This window comes from Leptosomus discolor, chromosome Z (assembly GCF_034619465.1).
Source record: "Leptosomus discolor isolate bLepDis1 chromosome Z, bLepDis1.hap2, whole genome shotgun sequence".
NCBI classification, from domain to species: Eukaryota; Metazoa; Chordata; class Aves; order Leptosomiformes; family Leptosomidae; genus Leptosomus; species Leptosomus discolor.
The window spans coordinates 5,036,910-5,055,711 of NC_141419.1; the positions used below are offsets into that span (position 1 = coordinate 5,036,910).

General features: G+C 58.5%; 1 protein-coding gene across 1 annotated transcript; it reads left to right on the plus strand.

The window, feature by feature from the left end:
* Positions 1 to 380: 380 nt before the first annotated feature.
* TRIT1 (tRNA isopentenyltransferase 1) lies at positions 381 to 17,820 on the plus strand. The gene is made up of 11 exons (XM_086479702.1): positions 381 to 551; positions 7,434 to 7,574; positions 8,046 to 8,144; positions 8,360 to 8,508; positions 9,407 to 9,549; positions 9,826 to 9,937; positions 10,514 to 10,626; positions 11,519 to 11,596; positions 14,175 to 14,284; positions 14,626 to 14,743; positions 17,204 to 17,820. Exons 1-11 carry the CDS (start codon positions 381 to 383, stop codon positions 17,341 to 17,343), a joined length of 1,374 nt encoding a protein of 457 aa, XP_086335828.1. The 3' UTR covers positions 17,344 to 17,820.
* Positions 17,821 to 18,802: the final 982 nt, after the last annotated feature.

The window sequence follows — 18,802 nt, forward strand, 5'->3', positions numbered from 1 at the left end:
TGGCAACAGCATCCTTCCCACCCCATTCTACCCACCCACCCCTCCCCCCCCCCAAAAAAAAAAAAGGTACCACGGGGCAGAACCCCGCTCGTGGGTGCGGGGGACCCTGAAGGCGGGGGGTGCCCGGGGAACCCGAAAAAGGGCCGGGGCCGCGGGGACGGGCAGGGGCAGGGACCTGGCACAGAGCAGGGGACAGGGATGGGGACCCGGGCCGGGGCCGGGGGCAAGGGGAGGGACCCGGGCCGGGGACGGGAACCGCGCTTGGCAGAGGGACACAGGGCACAGGGCCCGGCCCCGTCCTCCCCGCGGGTGGCCCCGGCCCCGTCCCGCCCCCGTCCCGCCCGCCTGTCCCCATGGCAGCCGCCGGGCCGGGCCGGGCCATGGCGGCGGCCGCGATCTGCCTGGGCAGGGCCGCGCCGCCGCCGCCGCCGCCGCCGCCGCGGCCGCCGCTGGTGGTGATCCTGGGCGCTACCGGCACCGGTAAGTCGGCGCTGGCGCTGCAGCTCGGGCTGCGCCTCGGCGGAGAGATCGTCAGCGCCGACTCCATGCAGGTACGGCCGGGCCCGGCCTCCGCGGGAGGGACCGGGTAGGCCCGAGGTAGGCCCGGGGGGAGGCCCGGGGACCGGCGGACGCCGGGGCCGGGCCTGGGGCGCGGGGGAAGGCCGCGGCCGGGCCTGGAGGAGGCCGCGGCCGGGCCTGGGGACCAGGGAAGGCGGGAGCCGGGCCCCGGATCCCCGGCAGGGCCTTGGGCCTGGCTGAGGGTATCGGGAGGCGGCTTGGCCTGCTACGGGGGTGGGGGAAGTGGGGCCTGGTCGGGGCCCAGAGAGGCCCAGCCCCACGGGGCTGCAGGGTGGGCTCCCCCGGGGACCCCAGGCTCTGTGGCCGGGTGTTTGTGGGGGACAGCCCGAGGGACGGATCCTGCCAGCTGGGTGTGCTCCCGGTGCCCCTGTCCCTGTGGCCGGTTGTTTGGTTTTGAGGGAGCGGTGTCACAGCCTGCTTGGGGGGACACACGCACACGCGTGCTGTGCTCACTTGTTAGCTCTGAACAAGGTGGCGCAACCAAAACTGCAGAGGTGGTTTGTTCAACACACCCCCTGCAATAAATTCACCTTTTAGAAAGAAACCAAAGCAAGGGTGTTTTAATTTTGACCCATGAAAAGCTACGTGGAGATAGCTGTAAGGAGCAGTTGACTAAGGAAACGCAGCTGGAGTTAATCGGTAGTAAGTGATACCCAGGGTTGCTCCTGCAGGTGTGGAACTCCTGACTTGGACCTTGGGTTGTGGGCAACCTCACGGGACAAGGTGTGAGTCCCCCCCTAAGGAACTGCAGCTGGGTCGAGGCCTTAGGGTGCATGTGTTGGTCCAGGCTGGTCCCTGTGTTGTGCTTCACGTCCCAGCTGGGAGACCCGGTGAGGCAGCAGTGCCGGCTGGTGCTGTCCGTCCTTCCAGAGGCTGTAATATGGCAGCTGAAGGCGAGCGCTCCCCTCCTCAGTCACCAGCAAAGGGACACCAACGGGAAACGGGGAAGAATATTGAAAATGATGTGTGCTACTTGCCAGCAACAGTCTCTGTGGTCTTGTCTCTTATTGCAAGTGGCAGTGTGGAATATATCAGCTGTACAGTCAGGGTCAGTAAACACCGAGGAACCGAGCTTCGTTTTTGTGGTCCTCATTGCGTTCAGCTACAAGAGCTTTGTCACAAGATGTAGATTTCAGCCACCGCAGGGATTTTGTTATTGTTTAGCAAAATGTTTTCCTTCCTAATCAGCACTTTCACTGTTCTCTTTCTGTTGCGCCTGAACTTGCCATCAGGTTTAATGTTTAACCTATTTATTACGCTTTTTAAAAAGGTGTTTTCTGCCAACAACACCCTTTGCCCTTTGAGCTGCTCAGAGACCGACTCTCGCTGTCCTGTGGCCACCTCCTGGTTTCCTGCACTGATGCTGGTCACTGTGTCCTAGACAGCTAAATTTAAAAACTCCCTCTCCTGAATTTGGAGCAAGCAATCAGAAAGCTTTAATTTTGTGGAATGTTTTCCTTAAGCTCTTGGGGAAGGAGTGTTTGAGGCCTGGGCTGAACTGGCAAAATCCTGCAGGGGCAAAACGTTCAGGCGAGACAGGGAAGCTTTGTCCAGCGCTGCCTGATCAGGGGCAGTTGCCCTCCCGGCTGCCCGGCCCAGCCGTCGTGAACCACCAGGCATTGCTGGTGTTGCGAGTGCTTAACACACGCTCCCTGACGAAGGACTGGCACGTCCCTCTCGCTCTGCTGGAGCCTGGGGTGGGACTGCCCGCGGGCTGGTTTTCTCTGCAGACCCTATCTGGGCTGGGGCAGCTTTTAGGCGGCTGCTGTTAAGTTTCCAAGGGGAGTTACTCTGCTCTAGTGTCCGTGTCAGAGGTGTCTCCGAGCAGAGCTCGGCTGGTGCAGTTTTACTAGTACAAGATCTGGACAAGCCCTAGAGCTTTTGTTGGGTTAGTTGTTCCTGTTTGCGTACTGTGAGTGCTGAGGTTCGTGGACCTTGCGGTGACCACCAGCCCAGCGTACAGCAGGCTTTAATATCGGGGAAGTGCGGCTTTCAAAAGCAGCGTGGCCAGCAGGCTGGGGAAGGTGATTCTCCCCCTCTACCTCACTCTCATGAGACCCACCTGCAGTGCTGTGTCCAGCTCTGGGGCCTTCAGCATAAGTAAGACATGGACCTGCTCGAGCGGGTCCAGAGGAGGCCAAGAAGATGCTCAGGGGACTGGAGCACCCCCCCTGTGAGGACGGGCTGAGAGAGTTGGGGCTGTTCAGCCTGGAGGAGGCTCTGGGGAGACCTTAGAGTGGCCTTTCAGTACTTAAAGTGGTGATAGGACGAGGGTAATGGTTTCAAACTGAAAGAGGGCAGGTTTGGGTTAGATATTAGGAAGAAATTCTTCACCGTGAAGGTGGTGAGGCCCTGGCACAGGTTGCCCAGAGAAGCTGTGGCTGCCCCCTCCCTGGCAGTGTTCAAGGCCAGGCTGGATGGGGCTTGGAGCAACCTGCTCTAGTGGAAGGTGTCCCTGCCCATGGCAGCAGGGTTGGAACTAGAGGATCTGTAAGGTCCCTTCCAACCCAAACCCCTCTATAAGCGGCTGCTGACTCGAGCGATCCTGCAAACACGAGGCTCCTGCTGCATCCCGAGCTCTGCGGACGCGGCTGGAGCCGACTGGCGTGCTGCGAATTCTTGTTTCACGCTGGTGGATGTTTTGAAGCGTGTATTTTGTGCTCTGGTTGTTTCAAGTCCCACTATGGGAATGCAGGCGCTGGGAGGACTCTGGCTGCAGGCGCCCAATGGCATCCGGGCTTGAGTGGCTCTTGTCCTCCTTTCCTTTTAATCTCATTCTAGCGTGACTGTGGAGCGAGAGCCGAGCAGCTCCTCTGCTTTATCCTGTAACGCAGCGTGCTTTCGGCACGGTCTCTCGGGGCGGCGAGGCGGGGGAGCCCTGCCTCTCCTCGGCCCCAGCCGCCTGAAGGCACAGCCTTGAGCAGCTCGCGTCTGCGCCTCCCCCACCATGCTCCACTAACCCCCGTGCCCCGCTTAGGCGGCCGCAGCCAGCCAACTGGGTCTGCTTTCTTGCTGGCTTTGTTCCCGTGGAATATTGTCTCCCCTCTGCCACGCAGAGCTGGCTCCGGTGTCCTTGCGGAAGAGTCGCTGGGTTTTTAAAAAATCCCATTGCTCGTTCTCGACTGACAGCTGCCGGCGACCGTGTCGCCCTCGGCCCCCTCTGTCCATTCATCGCCGTGCCCCGTGCGGGCTCCATGGAGCGCTGACAAATGCTGGCAGTGTTTTGGGCAGCTGCTGGAGCTGGAGCCAGGCTCGGGAAGGGGCCGGGGAGCCCCGAGCCCACCTGTTCCCGCACACAGGCACCCCTCTATCTCCGGGACGTTTTTGTCATGGCCCTGAGTCACTATGGTCAAATGACAGACTTAGCTGCTGCCTGCGTGCAGCTCAGGAGCTCTGGTTAATCTGATGGCCTCTTAATCTTTCTTTTTGTCCTTTCTGTTGCGGTTTGTCATCCCAATGAGTTTCCTTTAGGAGTAAGTCGTTCCCTGGGGAAGCCAGGCGGGGTGAAGCCAGTCCCGCTCCTGGCTGAGCGGTGAGCATGCAGCGATCCCCGTGCCAGCTTGCTGGAGGGCCCCGTCTGCTCCTGATCCCACTGTCCCTTCTGGATTCCACCCTTGGAAGTGGCGATGCAGTCCTTCTCCAGGGGCTGTTGTAGCATATTTGGCCGTTCTTACGTCAAGTCAGGGCATCTTAAGAGCCTTTGCTGACATCCTTCTCGTGGCAGGGATCAGAGCTGGGAGTGAGTCGTGCTCTCCTTGCACCCTAGCTTGGTTTGGGTCCTCCATGCTGCTCTCCACCTGGGAGATCCCTTGGCCCCTCTGAAGTCTTCACACTCTTCCCGGCTGTAGGTGGCTGGGATGTGGCTGGGGTCCCTATGCTGCACAGCCGCCGTGTCACCTTCGATGCAGTGATCCCTGCACTCGGGGCAAGGACAATGCCTTTCCCCCTCTCGTGCAGATGGGGACAAGGGGACGGAGTTTGGGATTGTGCGTGAAACGGGTGGCTGAGGGAGGGTTTGGGAGAGTCCACCCTTCCCGGGCTGCACGCTGAGGATCCTCACAGGCACCGTTTCCTGAGGATCGCTGGTGTTTGTGCCTCATGCCTCAGTTTCCCCACCTTTTAAAAGGGGAGATGGCGCTGACCTTCCAGTGCAGTGAGCTGTGGGGCTGACCTGCCCGGGGGTTTCAGCGGCAGAGGCGGGAGGACGCTGTCAAGGCTAAGCATCTTTAGTCCCCGGCTTGTATTCGGTGCCTCGGAGGCCTGCTGCTCCAGGCTGCCGCTAATCTGTTTTGAGGCCTTAGAAAGCAACAAAGGCTTATCTGAGCCGCTTGCTGAAAATAGAAATGAGTGTCGGGAGGACGTCTCGGTGCGAGGCCCTGCCGACAGCCAGCTGGTGGAAACCTTCTCTGGGCTTTGCTGGGTGTGTGTAAAAGGCCGCCTTTGTTTCCTCCCAGCCCACACACTGACACTGCATTCCTCCTCTTGTTGCCAGATATTCGGGGAGGCTCTCGGTGTATAATCTCCGGGAGAACCTTGGGGGATTGGAGCCTGAACTGTAAATGCCGGCTCTGCCCGCACAGGGCACTGGGAACTCCCGGCTACCTCCGAGCCTCCCCGTCAGCCCTCTGTGTTGGCTATGATTTCAGGCAGACGAGTGGGAGTCGGCGGAGCTGGAGGGCTGGACTGGCCCTTGCCAGGGGGAGAGAAGGCACGGAGCCAAAGCTCACCGAATTCAAAGGCTTTTGGGGCCGACTGGAGACCTGCATTGAATGGTGCTGCTCAGCCCGGGCTGGGTAATGGAAGGGGATCAATAGGCTGCAGCCAGCCACGGGGCATGTTGGCAGCGAGCTGCCTCTTGGGCCTCTCCTCCTGTCTGTTCACCATCCCCTGGAGCCAGCTGGGTTTCTGCAGGGCAGAAAGGAAGAGCATTTGGTTGCCCTCCCGCTCCCCCTTTGCTTCCTGCCCCCAGGCGAGCCTTTCTCCTCCGAGGGACGGAGCAGGAGCTGGCTCTGGCTCTCGGAGCAGCAAGTGCAAGAGTTAAGCAAGACGGGGAGTGTCTGCCCTGCTGCAGCCGGTTCAGCCGCCCCAGCAGCTCGCATGACTGCTCCGGGCAGGGATCGGGCTTCCCTGCTCTACTAACCTCCAATCGTCCCTTGCTGCCGTTCGGTGCCTTCTGCCCGTGGGTCACCTCTGTGTCACCTTGTCCTTCTGTCTGGGACCAAGGGAAGCAGTGGGTGGAGGCTGCGCTGCAGCCTGAGGCTTGGCAGCTTCTCAGAGGGGATTAGAGGGAAATTTGTTTCTGGAAGTGTGGCCCTGTGGCTGGGGTGGTTTCTGAGTGATGGAGGAGGAAATGAGCGCAGCCATTTCCAGTCCTTTCTCCCATCAGCCCAGTTTATTCCAAGCTGGGAGACTGCTCCAAGCAGGAAGGTGCTGGGAGCTAAATACATCCTCGCTGTGACCACGGCACAAAGCAGAGCCTTCGCCGCCGCCTGGCACGGAGGGTGCTCAGTCCTTGGCACAGCGCAGAGCTGGGCTGGACAGAAAGGCTTTATGTGCCCCGCTGCGACCACGTGCCCGCTGCCAGCACCCTCGGGATGCGGGTCCCTGCTCCGGTCCCTGCTTGTCTACGGCTCTGCAGAGCCTCTCAGCACGCACTGACACGCGTGCCGGGGGCAGTGCCGGGGCACAGGGGCACCCCGTGCTGAGGAAGGTTGCGTTCGGATGCCATGAGGAGCAGGGCAAGGAGCCTTCGTCCCTTCTCCTGGGTGAAAGGTGCTCTCCTCTGAAAGGGCTCTGCTCACGGGACCCCGCCGAGCCGTGGGGACGGGACGCCAAGCTGGGGCGGCTCCGGTACTCGCACCGCCTGGGTCTGCGGGCTGGGCTGTGGCAGTTGCTTTACGCAGCCTGGAGGGTGGATCTGGGCTGTGGCTCGGATGCGTGCTGCTGGGCTCGCAGGTTGCCTTGGCTCTTTACCAACAACGCTGCCGAGGGGTTGGTTTGGGTGGCTTTTCTTTCTGCTCTGCTTTCAGCTGAAGACGCACCTCGAAGCAGTGAGATGCTGCTGGCTGCCCTCACCAGTGTCTCCTGGCACCTTGGTGCAGGGCAGTGCCTCTTTTCCCCTGGGGTCACTGATCCGCACCGCTGTGTTTTGCTCCCCCCTGTACCTGACCCCTCCATACCCGACGGTCTCGGTGAGAGCACGCAGCGGGCGGTACACCAGGCTTTTAAGGTGTGCATGAGCTGAGACCGTTTGTGTGTGTTTAAGAGGCTCCGTGAAGTTGCATGTTGCATCCAGAGAGATCCTTGAGGGTTGCGGGGAGCGGTGATCCTTGTCCCCAAACGAGACGCGGCGCTGTGCTGGAGATGGGTGTTTGGAGAGGGGCACGCCGGAGCTTTTAGCTGCAGCGGCAGCAGATAAGGAGCCTGCAGCTCGGAGACAGCTGCTCTTGTATCGGAGCTCTGTGCTTCGGAGCCAGGCTTGGCTGGTTACGCTGACCGGGCTCTGACACCACTCTCTGATCGCTCAATCAGCCTTTCTGACCTCTAACTGGAGGGTTGTATCAGACCAGGAAAGCAGTCGTGAGCGGTTGGACTCACGGTTCATCTCCCATGGGCAGGAACAAACACCAGAGAGAGGCAGTTTAGCCCTGGCAGGAGCAGGCCTTGGCGAGATTCCTGCTCCTTCGCCTGAACGGGACATGTGCCGCTGCCTGTGCTGCCTGCTTCTCCAGAGAGAGGCGAGGGGCTTGGAGGGGTGATAGGGGCAGGTGGCAGCTGTGCGTGGGGGAAGGAGCAGTGGCCGGTGGGGGTTTCGTGGGGTGCAGAGGTGAATGACAGGCTCTTCTCTTCGCCAGGTGTACAAGGGCTTGGACATCATCACGAACAAGGTTTCTCCCCAGGAGCAGCGTCTGTGCAGACACCACATGATCAGCTTTGTGGATCCTCTTGTCTCTAACTACACGGTGGTGGATTTCAGAGACAAAGCCGTGGCTCTGATATCCTTTCACGCTGCAGCCTGCCTGGCCAAGCAGATGCGGACTTCCCCCCCCTCCACAGCCAGGCCTGCAAGAGAGATCAGTGTTTGCGTCAGCCTTGGGCTCTCCACGCTGCAGCTAACTCCAGTTTTCAGAGGATACTGCTGACGAGGAGGGCTTGGAGCATCTTTTACTCAGCTAATGCTCAGGGTGGCCCCTCACTCGGGGCTGGTTGGGGAAGATCTCTGCTGTACTGCAACAGTGCTGAGCCTGGGATTGCCCGCCCTGGCAGTCCCTGGGTGTCCCTGAGTTTTGGTAGTAGTTGGCACAGGTAGCAGAGGATGGTGAGAGATAAGGGACGCCTATAACCCTGTGTTACAGCCTGACTGGCTCTGTGGGGCTGGGAGGGTGGGGTCTGGGCCCCAGGCTGCTGCTCCCCGCAGCCCTCCCTCTCTGCCGTGCATCTCTGCTTACGCTCCCTGACTGTGGCACATTGAAGATATCTTTGCCCGAGATAAAATCCCGATTGTTGTGGGAGGAACCAACTACTACATCGAGTCCCTGCTCTGGAAGGTCCTTATCAACACCAAGGTACCATTGGGGGGGCTGCTTATCCCTCTGGGAAAGGGTGAGCTCCATGTTCAGGGCAGGCTTCCTGCGACCAGGCGTGGTGGTCTCCCTGCTAGAGCGGGGTAAGGAGAACCAAAAGCCCCTCATTCACCTTGTGGGTCTAGGGGATCTTCTTGCTTGTGCTGTCCTCGCACACAGATGGGTGGCTTGACTCGGGGCTGCCCTGTGCCCCACAGGAGAAAGCCAGCGTGGCCCCTGAGCCGGTCACCGACAGGAAAGTGGAGCTGGAGCAGCTGGATGGCGTTGAGCTCCATCGCCGCCTGAGCCAGGTGGACCCAGAGATGGCGGCCAAGCTGCACCCCCATGACAAGCGCAAACTGGCCAGGTGAGCTTGGTGTGCCGGGGGCAGGGGGTGCCAGGGCCCAGCACCCTTTCCCAAGGGAATCATGTGCCTGGGAACACGGCAGGATGGGCTCTCCCATCCCAGGCGGGTGCTCTTAGCCGCTTGGCAAAGTGCTTGGGGACCTTGGAGCGCTGGTGTTGGGGAGCTCTCTGGGCTCTGAGACCTTTGGCCACGCAGCCCCCAGCTTGAACTGCCTTTGGGGTGCAGGACAGCGCATCGCTCCTGGCCTGTGTGCACTGGGGCTGCTCCCGCTGCGGTGCCCCAGCAGCCGGGTTTATCTGGAGCTATTTAAAGAGCAAGCTGCCATGCTGGCTGAGTAACATAGCTGAGCTCTGTGGGAACAGCGCAGTAGCAAGACCAGGCTTGCTGCTTTGGCGGGCCCATCCCAGCCGAACCCTGGCCTCGGGGGAGCAGAACACCGCCCACCCCATTCGCACGGTGCAGGGGGACAGAGGGTTGGGCACCCTGCGCGGCTTCCTCCACCTCCCTGGCTGGGCTGGGCTGAGCTGGCGGTCATGCTCTGCAGCATCGGCAACGCTGGCCCCTTCCCTGCAGCCCTGCTTGGCTGGAAAGGGCAGGGCTGGAGCCAGAACCCTGTCCCCTGCAGGGCTTGTCCCGGTGCCAGGCAGGAGTGGGTGGCTATGCTCTAGGCTCCTTGGGTGCCATCGGTGTGCTCTGCAGTGCGTTGCACCCCCAGGACCTGGGCGTGCTCGGGATGCCGGGCACGGGACGGGGCAGAAACCTGCCCTCCCCCCGACATGAGAGGGTTGGATCGTAGCGAGTGTCTGTGGTTCCCTTTGCTGGAGCCCCCAGGGCTGCTGGGGAAATGGAAAAGCTCATCCTCACCCAGCCTCTGAGCTCTGTCTGTCTCTGCTCACAGGAGCCTCCAAGTGTTTGAAGAGACGGGGATCCCCCATAGTGAAATCTTGCACCAGCAGCAGGAGGAGGAAGGTGGGGGGCCCTTAGGTGGGCCCCTGAAATACCCACATTCCTGCATCTTGTGGCTTCATGCAGACCAGGAAGGTAAGTGTGGGCTCCTGGCTGGCTGATTAATGCGATGCAGGATTAGGGCTGACTCCCTGCTCCTGCCCCAGCCTCCTCGCTGAACAAGGCAGCGGTTCCTTTGGCACCAGTGGGCGTGACAGAGGACTTGCTCCCCTCGTCTGCTGGGCTCTGCCTTCCTTAGGTGGATCGGGAGGCTGGGAGCGCCGAAGCACATCCTGGCACGTTGTCCAGTGGTGGGCTTCCCGAGGGCATGGCTCCGAGTGGCTGAGCGTGTCCTGCCTCTCCTCCTCCCAGCGCTGGACCAGCGGCTGGAGAAGCGGGTGGATGACATGCTGGCTGCGGGACTGCTGGAGGAGCTGCGGGACTTCCACCGACGCTACAATCAGGAGAAAGTGGCTGAGAACCGGTGGGTGAGAAGCCAGCTCCCTTTCTGCTCCCAGACCCACGCAGGGCCTGGGCCGACTCTCCCTGCAGCAGCTCCGACGGATCGCTGTTCCTAGCCCTCTCCTGGCAGCGCCTGCTCCTGCGGCGGGGCCAGCAGACTGGATGGGTGCTTGCCTCTGCGGGGGCACCGTCAGCAGAGAGGTCTGGACCAGCCAGATCCTCCAGCACTTCTTGACCTTCCCTGCCAGAACCTTTAGGCCAGGGTTGGTCAAACAACAGAGTCCCTGTGGGTCTCAGTGTTGAATTAGTTTTGCCTGGATCGTACGTGCCAAGCGGTGACATTTCCCCTCAGTGAAAGTGACTCGGTGCTGCCTGAGTGTTCACACAGCAAAGGTGACGTGGGGTGGCACTGAAGGCACCGGTCTGCATTCCTGTCTGTGCCTGGCTTGGCTTGTCCCCCGAGGCCATGGGCTTGTGTCACCTGGAGAGGTCCCTGCAGGGTGAGACGCAGAGACCTCAGCTGTTCTGGGGAGGGTTGAGGTCTCCCACTGTTCTGGAGGAGGTGGTCTTGACTCTTGCCTCTTGTCTTGTTCTCCAGGCAGGATTACCAGCACGGCATCTTCCAGTCCATTGGCTTCAAGGAGTTCCATGAGTACCTTGTCAGTGAGGGGAATTGCTCGCCCGAGACCAGTGCCCTGCTGCTGCAGAAAGGTGGGAGGAGCAGCCTGTGTGCCCTACGTCCCTCAGCCCCACGCAGCTCCAGGTGACACTGCGTGATGGTCTGAACCAAGCTCAAACCTTGGGGCAGGTCTTGTTGGGGTTGAGCTGCGTCTTTCTCTTTGCATTTTCCACTTCTGCCGGCCTCGGGGAGCAGGGACTCCTTTTTCAGTGCTTGGAGAGCATCTCTGAGCACACCCAGAGCAATTCCTCCCTCCCTCCCCCCAGGCCTCCTTGCAAGATGTACTGGGCACAGCGTGACTTGGGATCTGGAGCTGGTCCACTGGTGATCTGGGTGATGGGATCCCACCTGGGATGTGAATGCTGGGGAGAACAGGGCTAGAAAGAAGGAATGAAACAGAACTCAGCATCTGGTTCAGCAGCAGGATGGTGGGAAGGAATCTGGGGATCTAGTGGATCACGGCATGAGTCAGTAGTGATGCGCTCTTCGGTGGCACGTGTGGCACGTGTCATTGCAGACAGTTCTGCTGTTGTTAGAGGAGAGAGCTGCTCAGCTCCTCAGCACAGCGGAGGTCCCAGGCAGAGTCGGTCTGTCTCGAGGAGGAGAGTGGAGATGGAGGCTGAGGAAACCACAGAAATGATAGAAGGCTTGAAAACAAGTCTGGTGCAGAAGTGTCTGCTTGTTGTGTCTGCTCGGGACATGATTACGGAGGGATACGATAAGTCTGGTACTAAATGTTGAACGGTTGTACAGTGGTGAACGGTCCTCTGAGCCCACTGTGGGCAGGACAAGGAGTCCTGGGCTTTGTTTGTGCAGAGAAGTATTCAATTAGGCATTATGATAGCAGTGCAGCCCCCGAACAGCTTGTTCTACCTGCTAAAATAAAAATAAAGCCTTTATTTTTTTACTCCCTCTGTTTCAAAGGGATCCAGGCCCTGAAACAGGTGACCAAGAGATATGCCCGGAGGCAGAACAAATGGGTCCGAAACCGCTTCCTGAGACGTAAGTCCTCTGTTCCTCCCCTGCCTTGCCATCCCTGCTCTCGCATCTCTTCTCATCCCTCCTCGGCACATCCCCTGCTCCCAGCTTTAAGGAGGAGAGTGGTGGCTCCTCTGCTCTGGGGTAGCATGCGTTGGGGGGGGGACACGAGTCTGGCAGAGATCAGGCAATCCCACCCTGATTCTTCCTGCTGGCCCCGGCTGCCCTGGCTCTGCAGGTGTCTGTCCCTGGCCAGATCCCTCCAGGAGCCAGAGGCATCCAGTGTCCCAGTCGATTCCTTTGATCCTGGCTCTGCCCCGATTCCTTCCCACGTGTTTGGGTTGCAGAGCAGCCGCTCGGCCCTGCTGAGACAGCCCACCCGGCACCGTCCACGTTTATCTTGCCCACAACATCTGTGCCCAGATACTTAGGAGTCCCGCTCCTTCTCACTGCTTCCCCAGTACCCCTGGCCGCCTGTGAAAGGAAGACCTTCCCCTCCCGACAGAAGTGCCATCAGGATGGCTGATACTCCAGTGGAACAAAGCAAGCAAAGCCTTAGCCCCGTGCTGGGCTGCAGTAGATGATGAAGGCCACAGCGTCCCTGCAGCCCATCCTGCCGACAGCTCCCGAGGGGCTCGGGGCTCGGGTGCCCAGCATGGTCCCTCTCCTCCCACACCCACACATGCTTCCCACGCAGGGCGAAAAGCCCAGTTGACAGCTGCCCTCCAGATTAGGAGCAGGAGCCCACTGGCCGCTCTTCGCCTGGGCCACGCTCACGGCGGTGGCAAGGAGCCAGCAGGACTTCCCCATCCCAGCCCCAGCCTTGGAGCACGGCCAGCAGCAGCAGCTGGGAGCCGGGCACTTGTTGAAAGGTGCTTGGTAGGGGCAGAACAACAATAAAATAAAATAAAATAAAAGGCAGGGAGAAAGTCGGCTCAAAAGACGGGCTTTGAGCGAGGTGCAAGATAGAGCCATGTGCTCGGTGGCTGTGTCTCACCTTTCTGGTGGCAGGTGTGCTTCAGATCAGCCCCGTCGGGAGTTTGTTTGTGGTTGCAGCCATAAAAAGCAGCACCTGCTGGAGCCTGGCACGCGGCGGCCTTTGATGGCTTTGTCCGAGCGGGGCCGCCGTGCGCCCGGTGCCCGCGGGCGGGTGAGCCGCGGCAGGGCAGCGACGTCGCCCGAGGGAGTGGGCGCGCTCTGATTGCAGCCGGCCCGGCCCGGCTGGGCCGCAGCGGGCGCCCCCGTGCCCTCACACCGGGGCTGGGGGAGGCCGAAGGGGTGGCTTTCAACCTGCGCCTTGTCAGGTCGAGGTGTTGGCAAAGCATCTCCCACCGCGGCCTGCGACCGGGAGCCGGGAGCGTTGGCTGCTGCAGCCGCACGAGCAATTACAGCTCTGAGTGGGAACCTGCAGGTTCCTCATCCACGCTCCACGCCTGCATCTTCTTGGTAAGCTTTCTGCGATGGCTTCTGTCTTGGTTTGAAAGACAGGTGTCTGGGGAGGAAGGCAGGAGCCTCCCTTGAAATGGAAAGTGCAACCCCCTTCCCTCCAAATTATTATAATTTTGAAATTAACAGGCCTTCAGGCAAAGATATGGGGAATAGGAATAACAGTTCTTTACTAATATATATATATATATATAACACACGGCAGGGAAAAACAAACAACCCACTGGTTTACACTGACAGAGTCAGGAATACAACCTGACACCCTGTTAGGGTGGCAGTAGCAGTCCGATAAGATGCTGGCTGCAGTCCTCCTGAAGCGATGGGTGTAGTTCTGTTGAAGCAGCGATCAGGTAAAAGAGTCTGGTCTTCCTCCGAAGATCCAGTGGTAGGTAGGTAGCTCTTGTCCTCTGGAACTCCAGTGGGGGGAAAAAGCTCCTCTGGGAATCCAGTAGAAGGCGGCTGCTAGGGTGTTCAAAATCTCCGTTTTTATTTGGCATGGACTGCTTGGCTCCTTCCCTGCCTCCCCCCCCCCCCCCCCCCCCCCCCCGGGCGGAGCATCTCACCATGGGATGGGGAGTCGTGAGGCAGTTCCTTGATGGGCCATTAACAGGAGATAGCCCAGGAGCGAGTTACCGATGGGTCAGGCGATAAGGCATTGTTGTGCCCATCGACAGGAGATAGTCCAGAGGGGGGAGGCAGGGAGCACCGCCCCACCTGGTCTCAACAGCTCCTGAAGGTGGTCATAGAATACTTTTTTTTTCCTTTTGGCACATTTTACACTGTAACCCAGGACAGCTTCGTGCCTGGATTTAGCTTTTTGATCTTCTGCGGCCTCCCGTGGGCCACGGCTGCTGCGAGGAAGCGTTTGTTGTTGCGATGGGCTGTTGGCGTGCTTGGATTTCGCAATGCTGTCCTGAAGGCAGACAACCGTGAAGATGCTCGCTGGAGTTCTTGGGTGTTCTTGCTCTTTGCGAGGCTGGTGCCCCCTGAGCTGAGGCCTTTGGTGATTTTGGCTCCAGAAAGGCTGGTGCTGTTGGCTTCTGAATGCTAAAGGACAGCTAGATAGGAAAGAGCGGATCCCCGCGTTGCCCTGTGGGTGCTGGGACATGATGCTGGAGGGGTTCTGGCGGTGACGTTTTTTTCTGTGTCTCCTTAGGTCCTGGGCCCAACGTGCCCCCAGTGTACGGCTTGGAAGTGTCTGATCTCTTGCGGTGGGAGGAGGACGTGCTGAAACCTGCTCTGGAGATTGTGGAGAGCTTCATCCAGGTACTGGGCAACTGGAGTTAACACATGAGCCGTGACAGGGAAGCCAGCTTCTCGGTAGTCTCCAGGCCCCATCATTTGGCATTTAGTCTCTCCCATGAGCAGGGCTGTCTGCTTGTGTGTCCAGCCTTGGGCTTTCCTCACAGTGGCAGGGGGTTGTCTAAGCTGAAAACTTCTCCTCATGCCCAGTACTCCGCATGTCTTGCATGGTGAAACTGCAGTGTCTGTCCTGCTGACCGTGGTGTCTGGGTATGGCCAGTTCACATCCCAAACTCTACCCAAGTGAACACAGCCAAGCCGATTGTCATAGCAGAAACCGATTTGAGGCGTTATTTGATCTACAGGGACGCGAGCCCCCAGCAGAGCCTGTGAGGATGGAGTGTGATGTAAACGAGAACAAACGGAGTCATCGCGTGTGCGAGCTCTGCGACAGGGTCATCATCGGGGACAGGGAGTGGGCAGGTAGGATCCGGCGAGGGGGAGGGGAGAGGACCTGGCAGGGGGCACCGTGAGTGCACTTCTGCGGAGGGATGGAGCGAGGCGCTTCTCCGGAGCACCGCAGCTTCCTTGGCCGTCTCTGCTTGGCCGGATGACCCTCAGCACATGATCTTGGGCTTTCAAGGATTGTTTACAGCCCGTGTATGAAAGCAGCCATTTGCAAGCCCAGAGGGGGTGCAGGAGCTGTGCCACAGCAGCCATCTGTCGGGCTTGCCCCCCCCCCCCCCCCTTCCCCGGCACCCGGTAAACACTGCCGCTCTCTGCCGTCACGCCAGACGTGGGGATCTATACGTCGCATCAAGCCTCAGAGCTGTGTGTGTTTAGTCAGGGCTGCTGGTGCTTTTGAGCACTTTAGGTACTTCGTCAAAAAAGCACAGAACAAATTTGTTCCTTCTAAATTTTGCTGTGTGAAATGGAAGTTTGGTAATGTTTTTAATAGCTCAGTTTTGCTCCAATTTCTCCTATTTGTGTGTTTTTAAAAAAAGAAAAAAGTATTCTTAGCTGTAATGGTAATAGAAAGGGATTTTCTATTTTCAATAGACTTACTTTAAAAGAGCTCAGCTGGAATCAGATTAACTCAGTGAATTTATCTGTGCTGTGAGGCTCGTGCTGAGAACCAGAAACAAAAAGTAGTGGAGAAACTGGCTGCAGAAATGAAACTGGTAAATCTCCGTGTGTTGCCCAGATGCAGTATGTGCAGACACAATGCAAAGATAAATTTCCCAGGTCGTTGGTCGTCGGATTGGAACGAGTTGCTTATTCCTGTTGAGCCAGGGAACTGCTGAAAGCAAAGGTGGAAGCTGGCTCAGAATAGGAAGCTCATTGTAGCGAGATCAGTTCGTAAGTGTAATTGTTGTTTTAGCCAGTCTCAGCTGCCTTAGCTTGGAGGTGCTTTGAAGGAGCTCTACCTACTTCAGAATGAGAGGACTCTGAAAGCTGTCACGATCTGTGCCATCCTTCCAGGTCCAGCAAGTTTAGTGACCGGATGGGAACTCCTCAAGATCCCCCCGAACACTGTAGCTGCAACTACATGTCCTCTAGGGATGCCATCTCAAACGCTGATAGATGATAATACCTTTCTCAACCAAGACCAGCTGTTCTCTGCATCCAGCTGAATTTGGCTCAAATCCCCAGATGGTGGGAGAAAAATGGTCCAAAACCTGGGTGTTACAAGTAACTGCGAAATGCAGAAGCTCAAAGGGAAGTGAAAACAGTGGTGGGAGCTGAGTCAATCTGCAATCTGGTCTGTTTTTCTTAAGTCAAGTTACAGATAGTTCTGGGAACTGCTTCCCAGTACCCCACTGGCTCTGGAAGATTTTGAAATTTTATCTTAATTTTACAACTTGTATGGACTTGAAAGAGCACACCTCCCCAGACAGCAGCAGAAATCAGCCCTTCTCCCAGCCACTGTAAGCTTTGCTGTTGCTTGCGACAAATTGCAAGAGGTGAGACTTTATTTCAAGCTGAGGGTGACCCTACAGCAATGTGATAAAGCAGCAGCTTTGCCTGTAATTTCATCCTTTGGCAGAAAAGCATGACTGGAAAACACCTGAGGGCCTTGATTCAGTGAGCACATACCCTCATTTAATTAAGGCCCTGCTTGAAAAGTTTGCTGCTTTAATTGCTGCTCTGATCTCTTGGAAATAGCAAAAACGCCCTGCTAGGACGGTACGTTGGTCTGGTTAGACAAAGCGCCTTCTACTTAGGTAATGCCACCGGTACAGGAGGTTTTAGTGTCCTGAACTATGTGATTTCAAACAGAAACACAGCTCCTGCTGCCCTGCTGTGTCAGCACAAGGTGCACCCTTGGGATTACGCCTCTGTTCCCAGCCGGCTCCTGCTGAAGTGCTCTCGTAGCTGGGGGCCTTCCCCTGGAGTTATGCAAAAGCACAGTTATGCCCCGGGCTCCGTCCCTCGCTGCTCTGTAGATGTACAGGATATCCCCAGTGCTGTGGTGCAGGCATCCAGGCTTACAAATGATCCTGGCAGCGCTCCATGGGGTGGTGGAGAGTTGCACAACCTCGCCCGCATCCTGCGATGTGCCGCCTCTTTGGTAACGCGCTCCTTTCTCCCGTCCTCCCGGCCTTGGGCCTCGGTTGGGAGCAGGCTGGCTGAGAAGGTTGAGTCCTGACAGTCTGGAGTCTTCTGCGTATACAGAACCAGGGTTTTTCCCCTCTCCCGGTCCTTCCTGAGGTCAGGGGAAGGCTTGGAAGGGTTGACCCCTCTGGACCCCGATAGTTTGGCCCAGAAGTGTCCTAGGAAATGGCCAGGGCAGGGCTTGGGAGTTCGCTTTTCTGCAGGAGTGAATTGTGCGGGAGGACGGGAAGAGAGCGTGCTCTGCACTGCACGGGGGGTTCAGGTCAGGCCTTTCCTTCCTTCTCCAAGTTTCCCGGAATTAAATGCTCTGTTTGCCTCTTCCTCCAGCTCACACACGATCCAAATCCCACCTGCACCACCTGAAGAAGAGAAGGAAGCTGGAGGCTGCCAGCCGTGCTGCAGAGACCGAGGGGGACAGCGGGGGCACGGAGACCTCGGGCGAGGACAGCGGCTTGCCTTTGCCGTAGGCCTGCAAACCCGCTGGCGAAGGGGAGCAGCCGCGCTTCCACCTGTGCGGCGAGGAAGGGACTTGGTGCTGGGTGGCCTTGAACCGAAGGAGCTGAGTCATTTCGTTGGGGACGAGGCAGGTGCGTAAGGGATGGCCAAAGGCCGTCGGCTGCGTCAGATGCTCTTCATGTGGCCTCACCGCGCCGTGTTCCCATGCTTCCCCAGCCCTGCCTGGAAAGCGCTGGGCCCCGGGGCAAGGCTGCTAGGAGCATCCTCCCATGCCGAGCGTTCATTCCTGCCAGAGACGCGGCATTATCCTCGGAATGGTTGAGACGATCCTGCTGGCATGTGAACGTGGTGTTCTCGGAGACAGAACTACCCTGCGCTCCTCCAGCTTGGCCAGGAGCGCAGCTCCGGAGCTGAGCGAGCTCTTACTGCCTTTATTGTGGAGAGGATATATTTTTTTCTTTTATATGGAAATAAAGTTGCAAGATCATTGTGGGTTCCCCTCCCTGTTAAACAAGCGCAGTTTTCTTGCTCTCTGTCTTTCCACCTGGCCCAGGATCCCTGCTCTGGGCACAGGGCAGGATGTCCAGGCCTGGTTTCTTCTTCCAGTCACCTTTTCTGCAGCTTCTGAGGGAGCTGAGCAGATGTTCTCAGCGTGGTGGAGGCAGGCTGATCCCTGTGCGCATAGCAGGTGCAGAAGGAGCTGGCACCTGTTAAACAGGAACTTGGAAATGATCTCATCAAGCTTGCAACAGATGAGTCTGTCCTAGTTAGAGCTGAATTCCTGGGGGTTTACACTGTGGTTTGGCAGTGGGAACCGGCCCCGCATTTGAATCCGACTTGCTGAGCAGCAAATTCCTTGTGCCGCATCTGCGAGGCCGTTGCTCTCCGCAGCCTCGTTCCTGGAGGTCGCAAACGCCGTCTGCGCCACCGCGCTTCCTGGCGTGCCGCTCCGGGTGAGACGGGCAGGGCCTTTTCCAGGGCAGCTGGGGTTCTCCTGGCGAATGCCACCAAGATGGTTCCTCCCGGGAGGGTTTTGGTGTGGCAGAGCCCATTTTTTTTTCCTTCAGCTGCCTGTGATACACCATGTGGCAAGAGCCCTCTCTTGGGGCTCAGCCTGCGAGGGGAAGGGCTGCGTGGGTGGGTCTGCCATCGCAGGCTCTGGAGATGCCTGCTCTGCTGGGGAGTAGATTAAACCTCCGGTTTGTCTTCCTCAGCGTTGAATTATTTCTGTGATGCTCCATGGGGTGGCTGCCTTGGGCCGTTTGATAGGGGCGTGGAGCAGCTTGGGAGCTCGGACTGAAGGGAATGTGCAAGGGAAAGCTGGGAATTTGGGTTGGCTTTTCTCTGCCAGCGTTGGGCAGAGCCGCGCATCAGCTTTGAAACGCTGGGCGCTGCGTTTGTGTTGCTGGGTCTGTCCGCAGCGCCAGCTGAACCTCTCCTCCGGCCCAGACTTGTTTGCCGTCCGCGCTG